General features: G+C 41.4%; 1 protein-coding gene, 1 long non-coding RNA gene and 7 other non-coding genes across 9 annotated transcripts; 1 reads left to right on the top strand and 8 right to left on the bottom strand.

The window, feature by feature from the left end:
- Positions 1–4974: 4974 nt before the first annotated feature.
- On the top strand, positions 4975–10691 carry HEBP2 (heme binding protein 2). The gene is made up of 5 exons (XM_074152450.1): positions 4975–5086; positions 7515–7599; positions 7972–8107; positions 8376–8541; positions 9221–10691. Exons 2-5 carry the CDS (start codon positions 7525–7527, stop codon positions 9393–9395), a joined length of 552 nt encoding a protein of 183 aa, XP_074008551.1. The 5' UTR covers positions 4975–5086; positions 7515–7524; the 3' UTR covers positions 9396–10691.
- Positions 10415–16571, bottom strand: LOC141467774 (uncharacterized). Its single transcript, XR_012463335.1, has 11 exons — positions 16099–16571; positions 15560–15599; positions 15241–15286; positions 14802–14833; positions 14152–14244; positions 13506–13531; positions 12988–13040; positions 11984–12035; positions 10943–10973; positions 10704–10747; positions 10415–10532 (listed from the first exon to the last, which is right to left on the bottom strand). It is a non-coding gene; the product is annotated as an uncharacterized lncRNA (long non-coding RNA).
- On the bottom strand, positions 10815–10890 carry LOC141468058 (small nucleolar RNA SNORD47). Its single transcript, XR_012463352.1, has one exon. It is a non-coding gene; the product is annotated as a small nucleolar RNA SNORD47 (small nucleolar RNA).
- LOC141468050 (small nucleolar RNA SNORD79) lies at positions 12105–12183 on the bottom strand. Its single transcript, XR_012463345.1, has one exon. It is a non-coding gene; the product is annotated as a small nucleolar RNA SNORD79 (small nucleolar RNA).
- LOC141468062 (small nucleolar RNA snR60/Z15/Z230/Z193/J17) lies at positions 14662–14743 on the bottom strand. Its single transcript, XR_012463356.1, has one exon. It is a non-coding gene; the product is annotated as a small nucleolar RNA snR60/Z15/Z230/Z193/J17 (small nucleolar RNA).
- Positions 14915–14995, bottom strand: LOC141468061 (small nucleolar RNA snR60/Z15/Z230/Z193/J17). The gene has a single exon (XR_012463355.1). It is a non-coding gene; the product is annotated as a small nucleolar RNA snR60/Z15/Z230/Z193/J17 (small nucleolar RNA).
- On the bottom strand, positions 15361–15442 carry LOC141468049 (small nucleolar RNA SNORD24). The gene has a single exon (XR_012463344.1). It is a non-coding gene; the product is annotated as a small nucleolar RNA SNORD24 (small nucleolar RNA).
- LOC141468073 (small nucleolar RNA SNORD75) lies at positions 15676–15742 on the bottom strand. The gene has a single exon (XR_012463366.1). It is a non-coding gene; the product is annotated as a small nucleolar RNA SNORD75 (small nucleolar RNA).
- Positions 16499–16576, bottom strand: LOC141468060 (small nucleolar RNA SNORD74). Its single transcript, XR_012463354.1, has one exon. It is a non-coding gene; the product is annotated as a small nucleolar RNA SNORD74 (small nucleolar RNA).
- Between the last annotated feature and the right edge of the window lie 518 nt (positions 16577–17094).

Genomic DNA, 17094 nt, shown 5'->3' on the forward strand with positions numbered 1-17094 from the left:
ATGGATTCCTCGTTCTGCTTCACATTATCACAGTGGTCCCCAACCCATACTACTGAAGAGCTATCACAATAGAGACAGCCCTAGCAAGAAGCTCATCATTTTTCAGTTACCTCTTCATGTCTTTTTGGAGACAGTGGAAAATACTTTTATTTTAGGAGACCATTTTCTTTAATATTTTTTGTAAGATACTAGTCCTTATGCTCTGGGCCTGTTTCCATCATCTCCGGACATGTTCTCAGGTCACTGAGACTCCATAGGGGAACCCTGGCCTCTCTAGGGCAATTTCCGCATACCTGGGTCCTTTTCAGACTATTGGGGCTGTTCCCATCATCTCAAAATAAGCCTCCAGCAGAGTCAAGAGCTCAAGCCAGGCCCTGGGCAGGGGAGCAGCGTGTCTAGCAGGTGAGATCTAAGAGGCCTGTAGTTGCTAACTACTTCTTTCTCTTGCATTGCTTGAGAGCATTATTTGTGATATGGATTGTTGGTGACTTCAAATACTGAACTTTCGTATTGGTAAGAAACAATTAGTAAATGCCTGTTCTCCTTAACACTGTTTTTTTGAGCCTTCTCTCTGAGTAAGGTTCTCAGATGATTGATGCCTGGCTCCTTCCTCTTCAGAGCTGTGTTTGCAAAGACAGTGTCTTCTCTCTCACCTTAGGCTATAGCTTAAGTCATTGATAAATACCATCTAACATCATCGTGTCAAGGCTTTCTCCTAGCAAACATTGTTATCTATGTGACATTAATCCTGCTTCCCTAAATGAGATGTTCTTACCTTGAAGATAAAAATTCACCTTGTTTTGTGTTCTTGTTTCTGAGAAGAATCTGTCAATAACAGAATGCGGCTGAATTTGTAGGGAAAGATCAATTCATTTCCTCTCTTTCCAGCACTCATAGAGAGGACTGCAAGTTTCCTGAGGATTTAGATAAGTATTAATGCTGGCTAGAGAAGTTTACTGAGACCATTGCTTGTGGGGTTCAGCTGATAGCTAGATGCCTAAACAGATTAATATTTAAAAAAAACAACCTTATTTTGGAAAGAAGCCAAGTGAATAATGCAGTATATAAAGCTGAGAAAGCTTCCAGTCTCTCTCTGGGCTCTAAGAACAGAAGACAGGAAAGTTTTTCACGGCAGCCTAAGGAAGGATTAATTTAGGATTAATTCTCCAAACCTAGAATGATTCTAAAATGTGACCTTCAGCAGAGGGATCTTGGAAAATGCCAAGTCAAGAGTGCTCTGGAGTGGTGTTGGATGTAGGAAGCTTTTTATTTGGTCAAGAGCAGTCAGTTCCACGCAATCTCTGACGAAGCGAGCAAGGAGTCACTCATTTAGCAAGATTTTAGGTAATACTGTCATCGAGTCAGCTGTTGAAGGTAGCAGGAAAATGCAATAGTTTCATGTGTCATTTGTAACAAATTAGCTGGAATCAGGCAAAAAGTAGATGGACAAAATCCACATACGCATTTCCAGAAAGCAAATGATTTTTGACTGAAGGCCAATCCAACGGTAACAAATTGGTGTGCTGACATAAAATGCGTAGCTTAGAGCATAAGGTCTAAATAACATCATTAGAGTTATGGCAGAGATTTAATTTCCATAATTTGCAAAGGGTAATATGGAATATCCTTGGAACAGTACTATAATACATTCAACTGCTTCTTTAGAAAATGGTACACTTATGCCTCTTCATTTTCCTTGCTGGAAGCGAGAATGAGATATAAAATGGAATTTGCTAGAAGGCTATTTCTTTAGAAACGAGGCTTCTTTTGGGAGACGAATTTGCAGAAAATCTTCTCACAACATAAAAAGATACTTTTGCTGCCCTGGACTACTACTTACAGTAACTATAAACATCACATGCACAACTTTTGTGTTGTGAAGTAAGGCCTTCTGCATCATCTGATAAGTGTGTGTTTGCAAAAGCAAATGCCATTTTTACGTGAAGAGTCTCAGTTCCTTCAGATCAAATTCATTATCAAACACAAGGCTAACTGATGCTCTGACAAGCTTAGGCAGAGATGCAGAACCGGCTGGAGCATTTGGGTTGACACCCCTTGTTAGAGCATATGAGTGGCCATACCTGGAGACATATGCATCCCTCTCTTCCTTGCACACAATTTTTGCTACGGACTTGTCAGTTAGAAGAACATGACTCAAGGTTACCATTAACCATACTGTAACAAAACATAGTTTCCCAGGCTTCTCCAATCCTGGCACAATTAGGTCAATGGAAAAGATTCATCTTTTTTGTGCAATCAGTCTGTGCTTGCCTTTAGGGATGAAGGCACCTTACAACACACTTGCATGAATGTGACAGCAGCTGTTGTAATGTTGCCCCAGAGCAGACGTAAGCATTTTTGCTTTATAGCATGCTGCTTAAGGTCTTGTCTGGGCTTGTTAGAGGCAAGTGTAGATACAGTCTACAGAGAGGAAAATTGAAGTCCCAAGTGATCATATCACAGTCTTGTCCTTATACTTCTCCAATAGAAGTTGCTAGCCTGAAAAAACATATACTTAAGTACAAGTTCATTATGGCGTTCTGCCCAGAAATACCCGCTGAAAATAATAAAATTAAGCTACAAACCACATGCTTTTATATGCTTGTGCCCTCATCTCTACTCCTTGAGTTTAAGGCAACGGTACAGAAAAGCATTGCTTTATCAGCTATTCTAGAAAATACCAGCCAAGTCCCAGACACACATATATGTCATTAAACAGAGGTGTCATAGGCTACCTTTGAGACTTAATTACTACTTATTTAATTAGTACATTTAGGGCTCCTCTGTGGGCAGCAACTCTTTGCATTAGAGCTATAGTGTACAAGGAGAGGTTGGTATTTATATAAGCTGTATGAGCCTTTATTACTGCCATTTTTGCTTTTCCCCATGCAGCAGAGGTAGCCAGGCAAACTAGCCTGGCTACAAATACTTTTGTACGCTGTTGAACTTCCCTGTCATACGTTCTGCAAACTACTGGGACCTCAGGGTGCTAAACCAGTTCTTTCACGTTATTTTCCTGTGTAAAAGGCAAGGGGTAGAGAGTTAGCGTAGTCAGATTTTCCCCTATTTGGAGGTACCAGTGAGACTGTGTGTCAGCTTCCATCATAATCCCTTCTCCATCCCCCTAATTATATACGGTTTGAGTATGTATATAGTTATGTACAGAATACATGTCCTCATGCCTGCCCTACTGTCTCTTCCAGCTGTTGACATGTTCTCTCAACTTATGTGTGAAAAACAAGAGTGTTGGAAAACAACCTCTCGGGAAAACACTGATGATTGTTCCCCAGCCTCGGGCTACTCCACCAGGAACAGCTGGCTCTTTGTCGGGGACAGAAACACCAGCTGGACACATACAAACTGAGTGGGGATTTGTTCTGGGCTTCTCTGCTTCAGAAACAAAACAAGAATTCACAGGGGGCTTGTGTTTACCTACAGATTAATTGCAGTCTACACTTTTAACTTATACTCGTATACCTTTCAGATACTGCTTTCATCCAGTTGTAGCCACTTTCTGTCACATTTCCCTCCATAGCACCTCCACAGTAGTACGTTTCCTAGAAATCCTTCTTTTACGTCTGGAATCCCTTGGCCTTTTTCTTCTGTTGTTCATTTTCTCCCTTGCTAATATCGCTGTTTCAGATAAGTGTAATTGCCCCCCTTTCAAAGCAATGCTTCTCTGTGCTCATGATTGGGGTAGATTTGTTGAGATAGGCCAAACTGTTGTGGCTGAGTGTTGTTTTTTACATGGCCTTCTGTACTCCGGAGAAAATAATTAGTAATACACACTTGACAGGAATGTTAGGGTGAGAAAGTAAGGAAACAGCTGACCTTACACAAGCACGAGCCTTTGCTTGCCAGTAGCTCCTGAGCAAAGACCATGAAGTAGCACCTTCTGCTTCTCCAAACTGCCCTGCTGATTTTCCTGTTTGACACAGAACACAGGTAAAACTGATAGAAAGTTCACTTGGTAAAATAAAACTACAAAGCATGCAGAGAACTGACGCTGCATTTCAGTCCTTAGCGTGTTCTAATAGGCTCCACTACTAAACCACTCCTTACACCACCCCACTTCTGTGGCTTTAGAGCTTTGTGGCTTTAGAGATAGATTTGCGATTGCTGTTTGGCATGGGTTTGGGTTTTTTTACTTCCCCCTTTCAGAATAGAAGTGTTTCACACAGCATCCTGATGAAGTTCTCTGCAAGTAAAGTGTGTTCTCTGTTGAAAGACACTCTCAGCTACTGATTTCAAATGTCCCAGAGAGCTCAGCTGAATTTGGCTGTAAGGAATTTGCACAAACCATGACAAACACAGGAGGTGCTCCCAGAATTCAAACTGTGAAGTTTAATCTGCCCTATTGTGCTGGTACCTAAATACGTCTAGACCCGCAGCTGGTTAAATGAAGAGTCCAGCTTCACTTTGTGTATTATAAGCAGGACAGAATTTCACAATAGCTTTGTATAACCCCTTTGTGCAAATATCCAAGGGCTAAGGGGGACTGATTAGTCTCAAATACCGCTCAAAACAGACAGCCGTTATAGAACACTGTCTGTCTTTCATAACATGCCAGCAGAAATCTCGTGAGGATGGCCTTAGCTTAGTTAGCAGCCAGATTTCTACCTACCATTTTACTCCAGGGGTAGAAAGGAAAAGCTGACATGCTGTATCATCACTCTCATGTAATCTGAGTCAGGGGGAAGAATTTTATTTATGTGAAATTCTTTCTCTCTCGAGCACAAAACCTGCCGCTGACCCTGACAAAAGTAGGCACAAAGCCATGGAAACCAGGGGAAGTTACACAAGGGTGCAAAACTGTTTATGGAGCCAGATCACACACTGGACCCAATGTTGCCTCGTGGGCAGTAGGTGGGGCTTTTGGCATTTGCGTGGGAGCGCTCCAATGAGACCCAGAGGATGACAAGGCTACAGCCTTCTCGTTTTCATAACAGCATCTCCCTCCAGTAGGGCTGAGGCATGGGCGGAGTTTGATGAAACTAAAATAAACACCAACAGGCAGCATCTTGTGAGTATATGCAGCCTCAGAAGGATAGACTGCAATAGCCAGAGGGCAAGTACAGCTTAAAATGTAAGTATATCTACTTTCTCTGCTTTCTTAATATAATTAGTGGCTTGTGGAATGGCATGTTCTGGCTTCATTTACTTGCTGCATCAGTGTAACCCGTGAAGATGCCTACTATGCTTTCTGTCCCTTTGGCCCAGTTGCAGAAAAAGCCTAGACACCCGACAGTAATATCTACACGAACAGATGGAAATCTGAAAGCTAAGCTTTCCTGTAGATCTAAAAATTAATTAAACTGTAAACATTTGGAGGATTCTTCTCAGTTTGTCTTCTCCCCCCTGCCACCAAGCATTGTTTTATGTAATTCAAAAATATTTCATACATGCAGTCATCAATAGTACTGGCCACAGAGTTACAAAAGACAGAGCTGTGAGAGATCTAACCAGCAGTTAAGAAAAGGTGTGTCGGGGAGGGGTTGGAATTGGCAAGTACAGAGACAAGCCAGGTTGTACAGGAGCTACTACAACAGCATGTGTTGAAACGGAGAAACGTTTATTTCTCTGCTTTCTAACATACCCAGGGAGCACATGAAGAGAAATGTGTTTTCTATCAAGTTGCAGCAAGGAGAAAGTGATAGAAAAGCAGCACCATCTTTGCTTTTGAAATGGCAATGGATAAAATAAGTTACTGTAGGACGTTTCAGTATACTTGCTCACATTTGCTTCTAATAAAATTATTGTATTCCTGCTTTTTTGCTATCCTTTGTTGATTTGTAAATATTATTGACAAGAAGTTTATTAAGAGTACAACTGCCCAGCTTGGGATTGCACAGCAGTCCCCCGTGACCAGTCATTCTGGTAAAGACTGCTGAAGTTGACGTATCTTCAGGCTGGGACAGGGAGGGGGACAGTGCCTGCTTTTAACCGCTGGCATCAAGCCTCCTGCTGCGTGGTTCTCTGATCTTCCCTTGCTCTATGGTGACAACTGAAGGAGCTGCTAGAAAAAGCTCAACACGTGAGTGCTCTGTGCACTACTTATTTTAAGGACTGCATGTGAAATCAGTGCCAGCAGGCTTTTTTGGGGTGTTTTTTGCTTGGTTGGCTGTTTTTTTTTCGTAGAAGCTTTTCAACCCCAGAGATCCCGAAGAGAAAACTTGTAGCTACCTCTAAACCAGGGTACAGAAGGGAATTAATAGTATTCAACAGTATTCTACATGTCATAAGAAAATTGAAACAGGTAAGAAAGTAGTCAGGTAACACAAGGCAGTTCTTGATTTTACAAAAGTAGCCATAGTACAAAAAAAGCCATTCACAAACTCCCATGTTAAAGATGGCATACCTTAAAGACCTTACCACCGGAGGTGGGACATGCTGTGAATTGCATCACTGCACTTCTAATACTAAAAGCTCATGAAAAAAATAGAGCCAGAAGTGACAGAGCAGTGGCTTCTTATTGTGTGGGCTGCTGTATACAGCTGAGGAGGCCAAGAAATGAAAATAAGTTTGTTCTGTTACCCAAGAACCATGCAGTTAAGTTGTACTCTGAAAAGACAATGTATTATGACCTAACAATCAAGAAAATGGATTAACTAACTACATGCTGGCTTTGTAAGATGAAGCGCAAAGGATATCAAAATGTAACAGAAAGCAAAGACTTTCTCAGGATGTAGGTTATGCACTATGAACTGCCTGGTATTGACAAAAATCATAAATCAAGGCTCCTAAAATCTCAAGAATTTTAAACAGATGTGATTATTTCAATAGTGATTTTGATTATATTCACTTGCTTTATTTTGGGACAGTGAGAGGACATTGAGCGTTTTCCTGTTTTCAGCTTTTTCCTTCTATGCGTAACTAGGCAAGTAGCTACATATTCGTAAATACAGAGGATCTCATCTATTCACAGGACTGCAGGGCTAAAGGCCTTAAGAAAGGCATCAGCTATTATGACAGGCCCAATAAAGTTAACAGGCACAGAAGATACCAGAGTAACCATCGACACCAATCCCTTTTCATCCAGAGTGGTTGAACTTTTAAAAAAGTTACTTATGGATTTAAAAGTTACTTATGGATTTCCACTAAACTGCCACTTGCAGAATCTCAACCTTCTGTTTGCAGCCAGGAAATGCCTTCACTTCACAGAGAAGCAAAGGCAGCAAATCCTTACAGATGAACACTCCCACATCAGCCTAGAAGTAGTTTCTTGGTCCTGGTTCCTTCGGGGCTAAAAGGATTTCAGCCCTTATTGTTGAATCATTGGGGATAAGCAGTGGAAGCCAGGCCTTTCAAAATTTCAGGGACAACTACCTTCTACAAAGCACCTATCTTTTGCCTGGATTCTTGCAATCACTTCTGAGTATAGCATTATGAAACGTTGGAGACCAGAGTCCGAGGAAAAGCTCTTTGACATTTGGCAGAAAAGCCCTAGCGCTTTCTCCTGCTCCGTTTATACTGCACTGATTAAGAGAGGCCAATGAACTCTGTTTGCCTTTCAGCTTTGGCAGGATGATCAAATCCTTCAAGCAAACGTTTCTGTCCCTGGATCTGCAGTCCCCTCGGTGGAGCTCAGCAGAGACAATGGTAATTGCTAAAGGCTAGGGAACACGAGTGCTCTGCAGTCAGGGTGCTGCAGAGCTAAGGTGCATTTGGGATTCTGTTGAACATGAAGGAGCTGGGAAGCATTACTATGGATGCTGTTTACACTTAACCGCAAAGAGAAAGAGGAACCCTCACTTATAAGCTCTAAGGAGCCCACTCCAAGGAAGAACAGCATATGGTTTTGCAAGGGATGTATCAAAGTTCCACACTAGGGGTATGCCTAATCTGCAGCTAAGAGGCTGCAGGGTGTTCTCTGATACATATACCACTTCCACACTGATATGGAAGAAGTAGCTATTCACTTATGTCATCTTTAGCATTCATCTCATGGTTATTGTGACTTCTACCTTTCAGGCAAAGGATTATGAACTGCGTCAGTACGAGACAGCGAAGTGGGTCAGCACAGTCATTAGGGGAGAAACACAGAAGGAGGCGATGCGCCAAGGCTTCTGGAAACTCTTCCACTACATCCAGGGGAAGAATGAGAAAGGTACAATGAGCTGGTTTTGAACTGCAAGAAGCACAAATGGGAGATGAAACTAAACAGTATAAAATAGATGAGCTGCAGTACACAGCAGGTTCCTTTTCCTAATCTAACACCCTTATGACTGTATGTGGCAATTCTACCTGTGAGGCTTTGATATCTGTTTTTAGCATAAGTCTGCACCACCCTTCACAGCAGCATTCAGGCACTGTCTTTGCTTAGACAGCTGTCTTTTGCAACTTAGACAACTTTTTTTTTCCCCCCTGTCCTCTAGAAATGAAGATTGATATGACTGTGCCAGTGACATGCCTGGTAAAATCTGGCGGCACAGACTTCAAGATCTCTTTCTTTGTGCCATTTGAACATCAGGACTCCCCACCACAGCCCACCGACTCAGACGTGTTTGTTGAAGAGCGGAAAGCAGCAGCCATCTTTGTCCGGTAAGCAGCACCAGCATGGCTCACAAATGAAGGTAGCTACTGAAATGGGTTCATCTACCAAGAACTCTTGACTACTTTTTCTTACAGCTGATTTTTAACTGTGAATATATCCTGCTGTTCAGAGCCTTGATCAGCAAAACCTGACCTTTTAGAAATCCTTCTTATTCTCGGGTGTCTTACTAAGACTAAAGGGAAATGACCAAGTTCAGAAACATTCATTTTTCAGCAGACCCTTGAATATTGCACTGAGCGGGTTTTATAGAAAAATAGCCTACAGAATCCTCTTGGGCAAATTCTGTGCTACAGAACATTTAAATCACTCTTCCAGCCTCCTTTATTTCCCACAAAACCTGCATGGCAGTTTTTCATTCCAGGAAAAGCACCCAAAGCTGCCATTTGCCTTCTCTGCATTTATTAAAGCCATAGGCAACAACCTATGTCAGCTAATGCTCTCAGAATTGCAAGCAACTTCGTTTTTTTTAAATCTTACCTTTTAAAATAGCACACATAGCCATATGCTGCCCAACAGCTACTTCTGTTCAATTTACCTAATGGCTACAAACTGCATTGTTAAATGCTCAAACACTGCGCTTTGCAAGCCTGAAGATTCCTTCTGGGAAAGTAAAAAGCAGAGGCTTGAACTCCTAACAAGAAACCTCTCCCTTTTCTCTTCTACCAGGTCCTTTGGTGGATTTGCCTCCCCAGAGAAATATGCTGAAGAAGCTGAAGCTTTAGCCAGAATCTTAAGGAACAGAGGCCAACCATTCCATGAAGACTTCTTCTATACTGCAGGCTACGACAGTCCCTTCAAGCTCTTTAACAGGCACAATGAAGTGTGGTATTTTAAAAAGTAACATGGTGGGTGAGAATATTAAGAGGCTACTAATCAGCTCTGGATGAAAACAGACCTTATTAATGGCTTTTGCTTTAGTGCAGAAGAGATTTAATTTGCACATGGACACACGATCATGTCTAATTCATTTTCTCTAGGATGAAATACTACTCTGGCTAAAAATATTTCAGCTCTTTCTACAAGATATAATTTAAATTCAAGTCAATTGTACCAGCTGGAGTGGGAGGGAGATATGACAGACCTATTCCTCTTACTGAAAGGTTCTAGGGAACACTAATAATCTGAAAATATTCCCACAAAACGGTTTGGATGTCTAGTTTTACTTCTCATTAGAAGTGCCACAGCAATAGCTCAAGTGTTATGGAGAACGAGCTCTTCATGGAGCTAACTTTTCCCATATTGCTATCACTCCTGAAACAACATAAAAATGAGGGAAATAAAATTTTTCAGAGAAGAAACTTACCATTAATGAGTTCTGGGAGGCAGCAATACTTTAGCAGGCCCTAGTGCCTCATAAGCAGTAACATTTTTCTATAAATAGCATTATTGAAATCCCCCACCTCTCTGCTCAACTATTTTTTTTTTCCCTCATGGAGGCTGGATGCTGTCTTGCTCCAGACTAACACCAGTGACCAGATTAAACAGAGTCCAGTGGAAAAGGGTTAACAGTGTCCAAGCTGTATGCTTATTCTGTGCATATCATCTGTACCTGAACATGTAATACCAGACTTACTGGTCTGTAATTTTAGGAATAAAATAGACAAGCAGTAGTGTTTAGTTCTCACTTGCGAAACACTAATTATACTTCAACTACTTAGCTGTCCAAATCTTGGTACTGGCCAGGTCAACTGCAGTCTGCACACTAGCAATACCTCACACTTAAGCTAAGACACTTGCAGGACTAGCATTTAAACTAGTTTAGTCCCTGCTCTACATGAAGTATTTGAATCTTTTATAAAGTATTCTAGAGCTGATTTACAGCAAGCTGTTCAGGTCAGAAAGCAGTTCACAACAACAGGTAGAGTTTACAAATTTTTATTGGTTCCAATCAGTACCAGGCAAACATTACCAGCATGGTAAAAAACTTGGTTTTAACACTGTTCGTGGAAGTGTAATCCATTATTCTGCAATCTTCAGCCTATTAAAGACAGACATAAGAACCATCATAAGGCACCAAACCAGCACAAGAAGCTTCCTGGGAACAACTCAGACCTTAGATTTTCATCTCTGTTCAGAGAGAGAGTTCAAGCTAAGGTTATCATCATTTGTTCCAACAAATAAACTTCATTATTACTAGAGTTACACTCACCTTTCTCTGTTCCTCATACAGTAGTTTCAAAGTTGCCTCCTCACCTAAAACAAGAAAACACAATTAACACATACAATAGCACAACTGCTAAAAGCTCCACAGCAGCTTTGTAACCTCAGAGAAAAGTGGAACGGAAATTTTAACATCACAGTAATTCATTTGGCAGAATCAAGCTTCATCAGTGGTTACAAATACTCCCAGAGGTTTTTAAACAGAATTCATCTGATATATGGTCTTACCCAATGAAGTTGCAGACAGCACAGTCCTTTCCTGAGAAAGAGAAAAGTTTCAGAATAACAGACATCACTATATGCAAGTTTATCTATGAAATTCTGTCCACCAAAGTAGTTTTACCCACAGGGAGGCTGCATTTCAGTTGGCAACTGACAAGAATTTCAACTACAACACCCAAATAGGATATACAAAGCTTACAAATCCTAACTGAATTGGAAATACAGAATTACTAACATTGGAAGAATCAGGGAAAAGCACAAAGTTACTACTTGCTTTGTGATATTGTCTCTCCCCAACATAAAGTTGTATTCAATGTGTTCAATACCTAAAAATACAAGTCCCATATAAAACACCTCAAAAAAATCTACCCTTAAAAGTGAGAACCAGTCTGTTGGAGGAAACAAGTCTGTACAGCCAGCAGTCACTTAGAACTTGACCCTAAATTTGTATACAGTCAGCATAACCAAGATTAGCAAAAATTACTGAGTAGTGACAACTAGAGCATATAGGGTTGGTGTTTTAATTCAAGAGTGCAGTGTTATAATGCCAGCTCACAGAATAGCCAGATACATCAGATATTAATGACAGGAAGTTACATTTGCTGCTGTTCATCCTGCTGTACTACATTATCAACACTGTACTGGCAAAGTGGTCTCCACCAACTCAGTTCCTTTACCATTTCCACTGTGTGAAGACATCAAGCAATAAAAGCCCCAGTTTTTAAGAGGCACTGAGGCGACATCTTCTGTTCATGCAAACAGAACTACGTAACATTTACTTTACCACTGACTACAGCTCAGAAATTGTCAGGGCATTGACTCAGAAAGAGCCCTTCCTTTTAAAGTCAGATTCAGAACTACATAGAAATGCATTCTTGCTTCAAGCACATCATGTTTATTCCCACAGTAGCTGAGAATGGGAGAATCAGAATACAATAAAGGAACACAAATCAGATTATACTACGAATTTTAGGTACTCACTATCTACACACTTAGCACAAAGACAATATTCCAGTAATTATCAAACCTCAGGTACTCTACACTTACCTCAGACATAAGTTAGTCCTGTTTCTTACACAAACTCCCCATGCGCTTCACCCTGTAACAAGTGAAATTTTATTAAAACACTCTCCTTGGCAGTGCTTCAAGACTTAAGTCTGAATGCATGTACTGTTTCAGTGCAAGAGTCCTCCTCAGTTTCTTTCAGAGAGATTCCCATTGCTTAGAATTAATCATCACAAACAGTACATGCTTAGAGAAGTTTCATGTTTTGTTACTTTTGTTTCTCCTTAGAGTAGGCCCTGACCTCAGCATTTCGGACCTTATCCTCAACCACATCTTCATTCACATCACGTAAGAGCTCTAATCTAGACATTGAGACAAATAATTTACCACATTACTTCAACTACTTAAGATCAGTCCTACACCATGCAAAAGCCCACTACTCAATTTAACTTGTAAAAAGATAAATAGCAAATAATTGTACTGGTTTTGGTTAACACAAAAGGTAAGCTCTGCACTGCCAGGTTACCACATATTCTTTCTTATCAACTAGAAACCCAAGCAGTCCATAGCAGTTATTTTAACTGATCTATACTATTTCTTTTCAGTTACAGAAAGCAGTTAACATTCAGAAATAGTAGAAGTCTTATGACAACTGAGAAGCAAGTAGCTTAATAAGCACCATTTGTCACAAAGTATCCAGCAGTTCTCCCAGTCTCAAATCTAGGCTATAGACATAAAATGAAGTCAGTATAATGCTGATGTTACTCTACAGCCTTATTATGTCCTCCAGAAGCTTCTTTGTTACAACCATTACCATCTCTTATCACTGTCTTTGGTCCCGAACTATGAGATTCGGACCCTAGCACCTTGGGTAAATGAACCCTGCAGGCTGCTGACAACCTGTGACCTATTGTTAGAGGTACGAAAATCTTCAAGGATCTTTCTGTTTAATGCCACAGCGACACTGCCATTAGAGGCCAACATCCATTAACTTCCCCATCACCTGTCATTTCAGTTCTGACCATAGGCATTTGCTGGCAACTTACTTTGGCTGGTAGCGCTACAAACTTCATCACTTCACAGCTCCACCACGCCAGCCCTGGAAGACAGCACAGTATCAGGACAGCACACAAGCAAGTACACAAGGATGAAAACTAGTCAGGCGCCTGAAGTCAGATAGAGCTAATTGCAGACCTCCATGGTTGAAGTCAAGGCAGTCACATCTCATCACACAGGCAGCTCACACTGTCAGTCACTGGGCAGCTATCTACTTTAGGCTGAGGTTGCAATGGGGAAGAGGGCAAACACACAAATAGTGCTACCCAAGGAACTTTAGGAGCTCACATGCACACAGTGGAGAATTTAGCAAACAACCAGCCTGTCAAGGCCAGGCTTTATCCAGCCGTTCTCCCCTTAAGCACCACCCTGTTTGGGCCAAGATGCAAGCAGCAGCCAACACTGGTCCCCCTTGCACCTCCTCCCCAGCTTACATACACTTAAATGCTTCATTTCCCAAGCATATATTCTTTAGGCTAATACTTGCAAAGTTAAAACAAGTACTTACATCATTATGAGAAACACTTTGGAAGCCTGCAAAGGAAGAGTTGTTATTAGATAAGTTCCAGCAGAGTGTTTTAGCATAGCTGAAGTTGCAGCGAAATACTGTATCAGCATTTAGTCAAGTTTTATCCTCACTGGGATCAGAGACCTGATTCAACATCATGTACAGTAGACTGCAACACTTCCATCCCTTTCCACAAGGGGAGGGTGTAAAGCCCTCTCCCAACACCCCACCACCACCCTTGAGATGTTAGTTCCTCAGCTCCAGAGACTGCTGAAGTTGCAGAAAGGAGCAAACCCCTAAACTGCAGAGTTCAGCAACATGAACTTTGCATAAACATCTAAGTTGGCCTAAACCAAGAAAAGCAGTTCAGATACTGAATTCATAGTACTGCCTCATTCACCGTTCACAGCATCTAGTCTCAACAGGCACATTCTAGAAATACTTTAACACTAGAAAACAATTAAGTAATGTTTTTCTCGTGAAGCACAGGGGATCTGAAGGTACACTTAGGGTACTAGTATTTTTGCTTCAGATCTTCCAGAAACAAAAAAGATTTGTAGACCCTCTTATCTTCAAAAGCAAACTCCCAGGCTTAAATGCATCACAGCCAAGTGCAGCTTCCATGTAAAAAAGGTTTTAAAATTACCTTAAATTAGGAAGGCCTTGTCTTCAGCAGTATCAGTAACAGGTGAAATAGCTTCTCACACTAGAGGCACAAGTATCCTCCATCTAGGGCAGCCTGCAAAGCAACAAACACTTAATAGAACTTCGAGCACTATTACCAGATCAAGTTTATGGATGCCCCATCCCTGGAAGTGTTTAAGGCCAGGCTGGATGGGGCTTTGAGCAACCTGCTCTAGTGGAGGTGTCCCTGCCCATGGCAGGGGGGTTGGAACTCGATCTTTAAGGTCCCTTCCAACTCTAACCATTCTATGATTCTGTAAGATTTCATGTTACTGAAATAGCAGATTTTATCTGTATTTGTGTTTCATTTCACAAGCAGAGCCTACTTTATCCTTCCATTCATCCTACTGAATTTTTAATGTTACTGACCTTCTGAGTCAAATTTTCAAAACACATTCAGAGAGCAAAACATAGGAGTGTTTCACTCAGCTTTCCACGTGAACTGTCTGTCAAACTTAGCCTAAGGTACAGGAGGCTGCATCAGATAGGAGCAAAAGACTAACTGTGATCACCACGGGTCATCTGCTGAACTATGCCGTCATCACACACAGCCTTTACACACATTAGGGCTATAAATTAAGTTTTTACAGATGCAGGCAATACAATATTTACCTTGCACAGCTTACAGCTTCATCTTCCAGTGCCTGCAACAAAAGAAAAATAAATCACAAATCCCTCAGCCTCCATAGCCAAACTCACACCTCCTAGCAAGAGATCACAAAAGGTAGATACATCAGATAGGAGCGAAAGACAAACTTGTTCGTCACAGAATATTCTGCTGAACTATGCCATCATCACTGTATCTCCTTTGGAATAATAGCACCAAGTAATTGCCTCTTGTGAGAGCTTTGAAAAATTAAGTTCTCCAAATAAAACATATTAAGAAATATTCAATAGTTTTTGAATAGCAGCAAGTATCAATTGTTTCTGCGTATTAGTGGAAATTAATCCCAAAGCACTTCCTGCCCATTTTACACACCCCACCCTTTCCACTGCACTGTTTTCAGCAGCTCCATGGAAGAAACCCCTAAATAGACCACACATTTCTTACCAGTTGATGTTCCTTCTGCAAGTCTTCCAAGCACACGATTCAAAGCCTGAAAGAAAAACCAAACAACTTATGAACAGTATGTTCAGAAGTCAAAACATCAAGAGGAATGCTAAGATGTTGTGCCTCAGAGGAAAGTTATGGTGGTAAAAGTACTCATCACTCTCTTGGTCAAGAGTAGCAAATAAGTGTCATCATTGTGGCACCAGAGGGAAAAGCTCAGAGCATAAACTCTGCCTACTGATGTTATTAGAACGAAAGATATTACCTAGACAAACACTAAGCAGCATTTAATGTTGAATTTTCAAGTAGTATTTTTTACCTTGTGAAGTAGAATCAGGTCTCCATATCCAGTGGCAGATCTGGAAGAGACACAACAGTTTGAGATGCTTGTAGAAACTAGGGCAACCTCCAGCAGTGAAACTAAGCACAGAAAAAAGCCTCAGCACAGAGTTTTCAGAAATCACTTCTGTCCACTACTCTTATACTGAAACCATCATAGGCTCTCTGATTTAGTTAACATCTATCCTGGTATTTACAAGTGTTCTGAAACGTGCATGAGTCCCTTTCCTCCAAAAAACAAGCTATTGCTGTGGATGATGCAAAAACAGTAACGAAGGATAAAAGGTATCTAGGGTGTTATTGCGGCCTGGATGGAGGCTGGATTACTGATTCAGAAACAGGAGCCTCACATCCACTTTCCACTACAAAGACATGAATTTCCCAGCAGAAGAGTGAGGGTTACTGGGTTACAAAGGCTGGTAATTTTCTGATACACAAGACTACTCCAGTCTAGTTGCTAGAAGTGTACCTACGTATTATTTCTCAATTTAAACTCCATATTTCAGAAGCAGCACCTACCTGTTTTGAAGCCGTAAGAGGGAAGTGTAGTTGATGCATCTTAAACTGAAAATGAGAGAGTATTCATTAATTTTTCTTCTTTGAAGAATGAAGATGTTATGCTCACATGTTCTCTTTTGAAAAATGCAAGTAAGATTCAAAAAAATACTCTGAGCCTCGCAGCAAAGCTCTCCCTCATCCAATCTACACTTCAGGTCTTTTGAAAGAGGAGGCCACAAAAATATTTGTTAGCCCGTGTTTTTAAGCAGGACGGAACTACTGAAGTTCCCTTTATTTTCTACACCTTCAACTCTAGTCTACGATCACCAGGCCAGTTGGGCAGCCATGAACTTCGTTTGGCTGCTCAGAAAGGACTGCGCCACGTTTCAGCCATGCCAGACACACCACTACAAACCATTCCATGCCCAGCTCAGATATGTTGGTATTCATCACCCTCTCAGATGTCCCTACCAACATAGTTTTCATCATGTGCAGGCACGTGGAACTCCCAGGGAGCTATCATACTACTTTGTTAACATGGGGTATTTTAATTGTAACACTTAGAAAGCTAACTATTACCCGGAGCACATGACACGGGTAGGACTGTCTGCCCCATTTATGAGGAAGTTATTTTGCACCTTCCCCACAACGAAAAGGCTCTTCTTCCCCAGCCTGGCATCCTTCCAAGCATTAACTTACAGAGGAGCAGGCAAACCTTAATCCTACCGCAACGCTCCTACTGCATTTTGCACGTTATTTTCCATTTATCGATCAAGGCTATCTCATTAAAGCGCAGAGTACAAAAAAAAAATTAGAAGAAAAAGAGAGAAATCTCTGCATCAGGCACGTGCCATCTCGCCATATTCCAGGAGCATTTCCCATAGGAAAAGGGCTCCCAGGCCAGACGCCGCAGCGCCAACACAGCGACCCACTTCTCAGCAGGCACCCCCGAGCTCTCATCCCTTTCAAACCCCGAGAGACGAGCCCAGGCCACAGCCTCGGCCCCTCCGCGGCGCT

Source organism: Numenius arquata, chromosome 8, assembly GCF_964106895.1.
Source record: "Numenius arquata chromosome 8, bNumArq3.hap1.1, whole genome shotgun sequence".
In the NCBI taxonomy this organism is placed as follows: domain Eukaryota; kingdom Metazoa; phylum Chordata; class Aves; order Charadriiformes; family Scolopacidae; genus Numenius; species Numenius arquata.